Here is a 10,814-nt window from a genome sequence, read left to right on the forward strand (position 1 = left end):
TTAAATATCAATGAAATTTAGTCAAAATATCAGGCTTTCCGCTAGCATTCGCGTTATGTTTGCATTCATTTAGTAAAAATATCAGGCTTTCCGCTAGCGTTCGCGTTATGTTTGCATTCATTTAGTCAAAATATCAGGCTTTCCGCTAGCGTTCGCGTTATGTTTGCATTCATTTAGTCAAAATATCAGGCTTTCCGCTAGCGTTCGCGTTATGTTTGCAGGATTTCTCAAAGGACATTTCAAGAAATAGTAATAAGCATTCGAAAATTAAATAAATCATTATCAGGGAAATGAATATATTTTCATTCTATGTCTAAATTAAGACAGACTACATACATTGTCAATGTAACGTGCGACGTCAATGAAACACCAACAGATCCCTTCTGGGAAAACCATGCTCGACCCTGAAGGGGTCCACCGGTCTTTATATACACTAACTTCTCTATTGTTACAGATACCGGGTTTTGCTTATTTGCATATTACCAACCAAGTTTACATACGTATTACGAACGTACTTCCGTTTTATACGGAATATAATGAACGCACATCCGCCGCCTACAGCGGAACGTTACACTATTAACGCACATCCGCCGCCTACAGCGGAACGTTACACTATGAACGCACATCCGCCGCCTACAGCGGACCGTTACAGTCAATAACAATACACTAACATATTCAGTAGGCAAACCTCAAAAGAACGATAGTCTGCAAGTGTAAATACATCTTTGTCAATTGTTAAGAAATAGAAGATCTTTTATTTCTACTATTCCAATGGAGGCTGGAATATTACACTTGGAAATTTCCATTTTAAACCTTTCTTCATAGTAACTTCAAAATTCTTTGCATTAACGTAAAATGTAGTAATATTTTGATCGATGTCAGGTTTAACACATTTAAAACAATTCTGGTATCTAGTTGAATCTATATAATTTGAATAAGAAAATTCATCCAAAAGCTTGGTTTTACACTCATTAAGTCAAACAAATAACTTTAACTTTAAAACCATGATATATATAAATCTACATCAAGACTTTTGTTTAGAGTATTTTTAGAGTTATAAAGGTAATGATCATTTTGTAAAATCAAAGATCAATATAAAGAACATAAAAAACAAAAGTAATAAACACCCAAAAATATGATTGAATAAGTGTTTTATAGTATTACAATATTTACACTTATTCGTTCTCCTAGTATTTTTGCAAAGTAAAACTGCAAAATACTAATAGTATTTATTAGATACATATATATATATGTTATTAAGCATCAATGACTTTTTGGCTATTTACAAAATTTCAAAGACAGATACATGTACAACATTCTACCATTCTTCCCATTTTTGTTTCAAATATATAGCAATGTTCGTTCAGTTTGATAAAACTCGCTCACAACGAATAAATAAGCCTCTGTTTTAAAATAAATATGCTTGTATTAACTTTTCACTTGCTCAAGCATTATTGAATACATGGTAATTCATGTCAGAGAAAATCCAAATCACGGCTGATGAAAAAAGCAGTCATTTTGCATTAAAGGCCTTCAGGGAGTTATTATCGCGCATCCCGACAACTATGGCACGTGTGTGAGGACAGAAGGTAACGGAGAAGGGTTTGGTCAAACCGTCCTTCTGTCCCAGTATTTCCGTCATTTTGCCATACCTCTCCGTCAGCAGCATCACGTTGTGGTTGTCCCACCCACACACGAGCAACTGGCCAGGCCCAATTTCCACCACGGACTCGGGACTGATGAGCTGCTTGTCTCGGTATTCCCGCAGGACCTTCCCGTCCAGAGACAGCTGGAGAACGGTGTTGGCAGAGTAGTCAGACACGTACAGAGTCGGTGGTGTTGAAGCTGACACAGTTAGGTAATATGGTCGTTGGAAAAGTTGTTTTCCATCATCATTTTGAAATGTACTTATTATATGACCATCCAATGTCATCACTTCAATACGCGGGTTTGATTTGTACAAAACGTATAATCTGTTGTTATAAGACGTAATACCACGACACTCAGGTGATACTTTAATTTCCTTTCCACGCGACAACTATCCTCCTTTAGTTGACAACATCTGAATCATGGACTTATTCGTGAAAGTGACGGCGGCCTGGTCATCATGGAGCACACACACGTCCCAGGGGTAGCCTGGCAGCTGGAGGCGGGCCGTGACGATGCGGGTGCTAACGTCTATCAGTTTGACACAGTTATTATTGCAGTCAGCGAGAAGGAAGAGACAAGGTGAGATCAGGGCTGAGCTACTTATCCAGCAGGTTTCCTTGTCCTGAGTCATTCTAACGTTGATATCCGCCTCCTTCTTCCATGTCACAGTGGAGAGACCAGGAACTGGAACTGAAAATGATAAAGGACTACATGAATATTCGTCGTTTTGATCTTATATTGTAAGTGTTTATACTTGTTTCAAGTCACAACTTCAATATCCAGTTTGTTTAAGGTAATCTAACACACGACAGACACCACGGAATAAACAGTAAACATTGTAAATACATGTTATGATAGGATTTCGACTTAGAAACATGTTCGCTTCAGCAATTGACGTTTTCAGACTCATAATTAAAATATAAAGCATTAATAAATTAATTTCTGATCAAAAGTACATGTATTGAGTATTCTTTTGCATTGAAGAGAACAAAGAAGTTGTTCAAATCAAATAATTATGTTGAGAAACATGTCAATGTTCCCTTCACTATAAATGCCATTATGTCAGCGAAACACGATATTAACCGAGTACAGTTTTCCTTTTATACATATTTATAAGGCTAACGAAAACATCGTCTTTACTGTCAGATGAGCATAATTGCAACTTCACTTCATAAAGGCATTGACGCTCGCACCTGCACACTCTCGCACCTGCACAAACTCTCACAAGCACGCACTCTCACCCGCACACACTCACCCGCTCCCGCACATTCTCACCCACCCACACTCTCACATGCAAACACTCGCACCTTATCACTAACCATCTCACCCTCGACCCCCTCCCCCCACCACACACACACAAGCGCGCGCACACACCTGCATACACACACTCACCCGAACCCGCACACACTCTCATCCGCAACCGCACACACTCTCCCCCGTGACCGCACACCCCCTCACCTGCACCCGCACACATTTTGACCCCCCCACACACACACACACTAACTCAAACCTGCACACACTCTCACGTGCACCTGTATACACTCTCACTCGCATACACTCACACCCGCACCTACGCACATTCTCACCCGCAACCGCACACACTCTCCCCCGTGACCGCACACACTCTCACCTGCACCCGCACACATACTGACCCCCACACACACTAACTCAAACCTGCACCCACTCTCACGTGCACCTGTTTACACTCTCACTCGCATACACTCACACCCGCACCTACGCACATTCTCACCCGCAACCGCACACACTCTCACCTGCACCCGCACGCATTCATTCCGCCCCCGCGCACACTCCCACCCACTCTCACCGTCACCCCCACACACTCTCACACGCACCTGCACTAACTCTCCCCTGCACACACTACCACTCCCGCACACTCTCACCCGCACCCTCACAATCTAACTCGCACCCGCTACTGAACACCGTCGCACCCCCACAAACTCTCAACCGCAACCGCACACACTCTCACCTGTGTCCGCACACACTCTCACCCACAAACACTCTTTACTCAATACTACACACATTCTCAAGTGCACCTGCACACACTATCACTCGCATACACTCTCACTCGCACCTACACACATTCTTACCCGCAACCGCATATACTCTCACCTGCACCCGCACACACTCTCACCCGCACACACTTTCATCGTCACCCACACGCACTCTCATACGCACCTGCACACACTCTCACACGCACCTGCACACCCGCACACGCGCGCGCGCACACACACGCATCCGCTCACCCTCACACCCAATCCCTGACACACACACGCACGCACTTGCGTCCGTGCACACACACACACGCAGGCACGCACGCACGCACACACACACACACACACACACACACACACACACACACACACACGCATACACACACACATACACACACGCGCGCATCAACGCACACCCGCACACACACACGCACACACGCACACTTATTTCATATATTGTGAATGATAGGTTAGTTTTTTTATCAACAAAATGTATTAGTAAAGTGAACTGGGAATTTGTAGTAATGTACTAGTAAGGTGAACTGGGCACAGGTAGTTATGTACTGGTAAAGTGCACTGGGCACCGGTAATAATGTACTAGTAAAGTAAACTGGGCATCGGTAGTAATGTACTAGTAAAGTGAACTGGGCATCGGGAGTAGTGTATTAGTAAAGTAAACCGGGCACCGGTAGTAATGTACTGGTAAGGTGAACGTGGCCCCGGTAGTAATGTATAGGTAATAGACCTTTACGTCGAATTATGAACACCGAAAACGATCAACGTACTATGGCCACAAAGGGACTTTCTTAACATTGTCGAAGCATCATAAGTAAAGAAAGCATTAACTTATTAATAAGTGACCTTGATTTCCATTTTAAACATCCATGGTTATAACCGGTGAACACATGCAATGCAAGAATACCGAGTTGAAGTTCACGGATATTTTGTGGGCGCAAAACAATTGAGAAGTAATTGACAGGTTTTTTAACCATAAGCGCTTGTATATACAATGATATGATTTATTCAGGTTGTCATGAATGAAGATGCAATGATATTTTTTTCTTGCGGTGGTACCTAAATTGGCAGAACCGCCATCCGATAACTTTGATTTTGATGATTTGATGGCAAACTAGATGATGATGTTCATCCATCCCTAAATGACCTCTTTAAAAGTTATGTTCAGTAATCCAAAAAAACTTTATTTAACCCGCATACTCTCTACCACACCCGCACACACTCTCGACCTCACCCGCACACACTCTCACCTGCTCTCACCCGCACCCGCACACAGTCTCACCCTCACCCGCACACACTCGCACATTCACCCGCACACACTCTCACATGCAAACACTCGCACCTTATCACTAACCATCCCACCCTCGACCCCCTCCCCCCCCCACACACACACAAGCGCGCGCACACACCTGCATACACACACTCACCGGAACCCGCACACACTTTCATCCGCAACCGCATACACTCTCCCCCGTGACCGCACACACTCTCACCTGCACCCGCACACAAACTGACCCCCACACACACTAACTCAAACCTGCACACATTCTCACGTGCACCTGTATCAATCTCACTCGCATACACTCACACCCGCATCTACGCACATTCTCACTCGCAACCGCATAACTCTCATCCGCACCCGCACGCATTCTTATCCGCCCCCGCTCCCACTCCCACCCACTCTCACCATCACCCCCACACACTCTCACACGCACCTGCACTAACTCTCACCTGCACACACTACCACTCGCACACACTCTCACTCGCACCCTCACAATCTAACTCGCACCCGCTACTGAACACCGTCGCACCCCCACAAACTCTCAACCGCAACCGCACACACTCTCACCTGTGTCCGCACACACTCTCACCCACAAACACTCTTTACTCAATACTACACACATTCTCAAGTGCACCTGCACACACTATCACTCGCATACACTCTCACTCGCACCTACACACATTCTTACCCGCAACCGCATATACTCTCACCTGCACCCACACACACTCTCACCCGCACACACTTTCATCGTCACCCACACGCACTCTCACACACACCTGCACACACTCTCACACGCACCTGCACACCCGCACACGCGCGCGCGCACGCACACTCATCCGCTCACCCTCACGCCCAATCCCTGACACACGCACGCACGCACTTGCGTCCGTGCACACACACGCAAGCACGCAGGCACGCACGCACGCACACACACACATACACACACACGCGCACCAACGCACACACGCACACACACACACGCACACACGCACACTTATTTCATATATTGTGAACGATAGGTTAGTTTTTATCAACAAAATTATACTTTTAATTAATGATGTCAAATGCATGTATGGTAATAACGTTGTAATGAGTCGTATGATATTAAATTGTTAAAATCTTCTCTGTTAAATCAATCAAATGTCAAGGTGATTGTTTATTGAGTTAAATGAGTGCTGATCTTTAAATGTACCAACATGTATTATTTTTAATACGATCTTAAGGCACAATTTGCTATTTTAAACCACGTTTTGTGACGAGATTTACCTCGGGAGCAACTTTGTCACCGTGGCCAGATTTACCCCAGGTGCAAATATGTGCATATAAACGCTAAATCCAATGTCTGGAGGTTGGACAATCTTGCCCCCTGTCAGTTTATGCAAATACTGATTTGTCCCCAGTCGTATTTCTATTTTGGTAGGGAAGGTAAAGATTCAACATTACAAAAGATATCGATTTTCTCAATAGCCATAAAAACGCGTCCAAAACTTACCCCATGGGCAAATTTGGATATATAAACGCATCACTTCAATGAAAATGGTGAACGTTGTCTTTTAAATAATATTTCGAACTGAAACTTAGTACTCAATGGTGCTACAGGCAATAAGCACGTATTAAGCAAGGTCAATTACTGTTATAATTGCCGAGTTATACCGAATGGGGAAAAAGAGACGAGCGTTTTATTTATTTACAGTGTACTTGAACCTAGACTGGTTTACCCAATTGACCAGTAGATACTTGATGAAGATCAATAAGCTTGTAATAAAACATTAAACCAAACCATAATCAAGCATACTACTCCTACCAAACTCTCCCGCCACGTCCAGTGTTCCAAGGCCCATGTTCGATCCCAGCAGCCCCTCCGTGTCCGCGTCTTTAACAAATCGATACCTCCGGGACTTCATCCTACCAGCCATCATCTCCATCTTGTCATGAATCGCCCGTAGCTCCTTCTGGACTCTCCTTGCCGTCACGTACCGCTGGTTGTCCGGGACGTCCCCGGAAGTCAGTTCTGTCCTAGTGGCCACAAGTCCGCATTTCGCCAACTCACAATCAGTCTTCAATTCAGCCAGAACCCTTTCATCATCGGTCTTCATTTTCTGGATGTTGCCGAGCAACTCCTTCTCGCGTCGGTCCAGGTAGGTGTTGATCTGTGCCCGGAACTTTCTCAATCTGTCCATCTCGTCTTTGGACTGTTTTTCTACCTCATCCATTTCCTTCCTGGCATTACTTATAAACCCAGATAAAAGATCTTCAGCTCTTTTAATCGATGGTTCTAGCTCTCTCAGTTCATTTCCAATGACAAACTCTTTAGCAACATCAACGATGTAATCGACTTTACAGCTGCGATGGTCGAGTACGACACAATCACCACAGCCAAGGTATCCGTGGGTCGGGCAGTAAAACTTGATCATCTCCTTTGGGTGGTCTCTACAGTATAGAGTTACGCCGATGTCTGACTGCTTGGTGGTCGGGTAGAAGAATGGCATACGATCTTGGGACAAGATAATGTGGTTCCTGGTCACCTTGAATCTCTTTTGGGCTATTATACATGGGTCGCACATGTACTCCTCGCAGGTCTGACATAATCCCTGGGTTTCGGCGCGTTTGCCTTCCTCTCCACACGGTTGGCAGTAGACAGTCGTGTCAGCGGAGCCCTTATCAGGGTCATAGTCTAGTCTCTTTCCGGGTACCTCCATCTGTAAGTAGTTAGCTCTCAAAATAAGGACAACTATATCTGTATTTATAACTTGCCTAGTTACTTACAAGGCTTATACGAAGAGTTCCAATTGGTACAAGTTTGATTGAGGCAAAGTGAACTTTAATAAATTATACTTTCTCCTTGATTGCTATAATTTCCCTGTAACTTCGTATTTTTCTCGAAAGTATTATCCTTGAAATCATTGCTAAACGTAAACAGGTTAACAATCCTGCAAAATTTGTTTTCTATGCTATGAAACTAAGAAATGAAAAGTTACAAGAATTAGCTGCTTCTTAATAAATCAAAATTTAACGTGTAGAGTATTTTAGTATAGACCCTTAAAATTATAATGTTAATCATGTAAATACAAAAGAATTTTTTGCTTAATGTTGTTTCACTAATACTCGGTGATTGCGTTTGAAAGGACAGAATGTTACAACAAGGAAAGGACAGAATGATGTTTCGGTAAGGCCAATGTTAACTTTAATTGCATTATATTTTTATTTTGTCTGATATTACATTTTTTTATTTTAATACATCAGCATGGTGTACACCATTAACATTCATTTCTGAAACATAAAAACATCATATAGGTAAGTGTATTTAGTGAAATATCATGCATTGGTCTCGAAAATAATAAATGCTCTTAGAAAGATTCAGTTTTGACAACTTATATAAAGCTAGTAATAGCATAGCGGAATTACCTCAGACAAACCTTATAAATGAAATTCTTTGATAGAAGGACTGTGCCTGGATTCCTAACAATAACGTTATTTTAAGGAATGCTTCAAAAATATAACTGAATTTACTTTTATTACTTTTTCTACTTTCTGCAACAAATAACTTTATCAAGACTCGCACTGACTGTTCATAATGCCATGCGTAAGTCTCGTTAAATTGTTACATCAATGGCACACACTCAAATGTATACGCCGCTAGTTCTATTTTTTTTCATTTTTTTTAGCTGTTCAACATTAACAGGTTATCTAGTTTTGTGATTCGTGTTACCACTTATCTATAAATGTATTTATACAACTGGTTATCTACTTATGATTTGCGAATTTTACTTACGGTGAGTGGTTACACGAATCTTATTACGTTAACCAGTTATTTTGTTACTTATTAAGTGAAATTCGTAAACCAGAACTAGTTAACCTGTTAGCGCCTGGATCTGGAATGCATTTATAGCTAAGTGGTAACACGAATCTTATTACGTTAACCAGTTATTATGTTACTTATTAAGTGAAATTCGTAAACCATAACTAGTTAACCTGTTAGCGCCTGGATTTGGAATGCATTTATAGCTAAGTGGTTACACGAATCTTATTACCGTAACCAGTTATTATGTTACTTATTAAGTGAAATTCGTAAACCATAACTAGTTAACCTGTTAGCGCCTGGATCTGGAATGCATTTATAGCTAAGTGGTTACACGAATCTTATTACGTTAACCAGTTATTATGTTACTTATTAAGTGAAATTCGTAAACCATAACTAGTTAACCTGTTAGCGCCTGGATCTGGAATGCATTTATAGCTAAGTGGTTACACGAATCTTATTACCTTAACCAGTATTATGTTACTTATTAAGTGAAATTCGTAAACCATAACTAGTTAACCTGTTAGCGCCTGGATCTGGAATGCATTTATAGCTAAGTGGTAACACGAATCTTATTACGTTAACCAGTTATTATGTTACTTATTAAGTGAAATTCGTAAACCATAACTAGTTAACCTGTTAGCGCCTGGATCTGGAATGCATTTATAGCTAAGTGGTAACACGAATCTTATTACGTTAACCAGTTATTATGTTACTTATTAAGTGAAATTCGTAAACCATAACTAGTAAACCTGTTAGCGCCTGGATCTGGAATGCATTTATAGCTAAGTGGTTACACGAATCTTATTACGTTAACCAGTTATTATGTTACTTATTAAGTGAAATTCGTAAACCATAACTAGTTAACCTGTTAGCGCCTGGATCTGGAATGCATTTATAGCTAAGTGGTAACACGAATCTTATTACGTTAACCAGTTATTATGTTACTAATTAAGTGAAATTCGTAAACCATAACTAGTTAACCTGTTAGCGCCTGGATCTGGAATGCATTTATAGCTAAGTGGTTACACGAATCTTATTACGTTAACCAGTTATTATGTTACTTATTAAGTGAAATTCGTAAACCATAACTAGTTAACCTGTTAGCGCCTGGATCTGGAATGAATTTATAGGTAACTGGTAACACGAATCTTAGCTAGTTAACCTGTAAGTAAGTTTCTTACTAAGTGGAATTTGCAAATCATAACTAGATAATCAGTTACTGCTTAAAGTCAAAAATGCATCTAAAGATAGGTGGTAACTCAAATCTTATCTAGTTAACCAGTTATAATGTTACTTGTAAAGTGAAATTCGCAAACCATAACTAGTTAACCTGTTAATATTGTACAGCTGAAAAACGGTAACAGTTGGCAGTTCTAGGCACTTTCAATCCAGTTTTTAGTCTAATGACATGTATCTTACCGAAAAGGTTTCGCGAATATTTACAAGATACAAATAGGTAGCTAAATAATTATCGCGAAAATGAAGTGGTTAACACGAAATAATTCGCGAACGTTAACAGGTCTTACGGCAGTTCTATGCCATTATAATTTCACTTCCATATTTCTTTCTGTTATTTTCATTGCATAATCGTGTTTTATTCTTCCACTTTAAGTAATCATTGAAGGTGAATTGCTACAACATATGATATTACAATTGGGTATAAACAACGAAGGTTCTTAAGTTTTGCATTGGCGGACTTTTTTACCACAGCATTTTCACTTTAATGTTTTCTTGTCTTTTTGTCTGCGGCGGTATAAATCTTTTTTAGCCGATATCAACATGTGCGTTGCCATGTTCAACCTTGTGAGTAGTATTTTTCCCAAAACTAACAACACCGGCTCTACTTTCTTTAGGCTTCTCTCGTGTGTACTTTTTTCGAGTTCGTACCGGAACAAAAAGGTTACCAAGCGAGTATCATCATTATTTGATAGTAAAATCTGAATGAACTGCCTGCAGAATATTATAAACCTTATTTTTTAATGTTAATGGAGTATAACTCTGGAGTTACTGACATGATTCACTCCAAGATGGAACAGGACGGAGACTTGCCCAC

The 10,814-nt window shown here is 41.1% G+C and overlaps 1 protein-coding gene across 1 annotated transcript; it reads right to left on the reverse strand.

Annotated features, from left to right (window-relative positions):
- Positions 1–6,728: 6,728 nt before the first annotated feature.
- LOC128244198 (tripartite motif-containing protein 45-like) lies at positions 6,729–7,658 on the reverse strand. Its single transcript, XM_052962214.1, has one exon. It carries the CDS (start codon positions 7,656–7,658, stop codon positions 6,729–6,731), a length of 930 nt encoding a protein of 309 aa, XP_052818174.1.
- Positions 7,659–10,814: the final 3,156 nt, after the last annotated feature.

This window comes from Mya arenaria, chromosome 8 (assembly GCF_026914265.1).
Source record: "Mya arenaria isolate MELC-2E11 chromosome 8, ASM2691426v1".
In the NCBI taxonomy this organism is placed as follows: Eukaryota; Metazoa; Mollusca; class Bivalvia; order Myida; family Myidae; genus Mya; species Mya arenaria.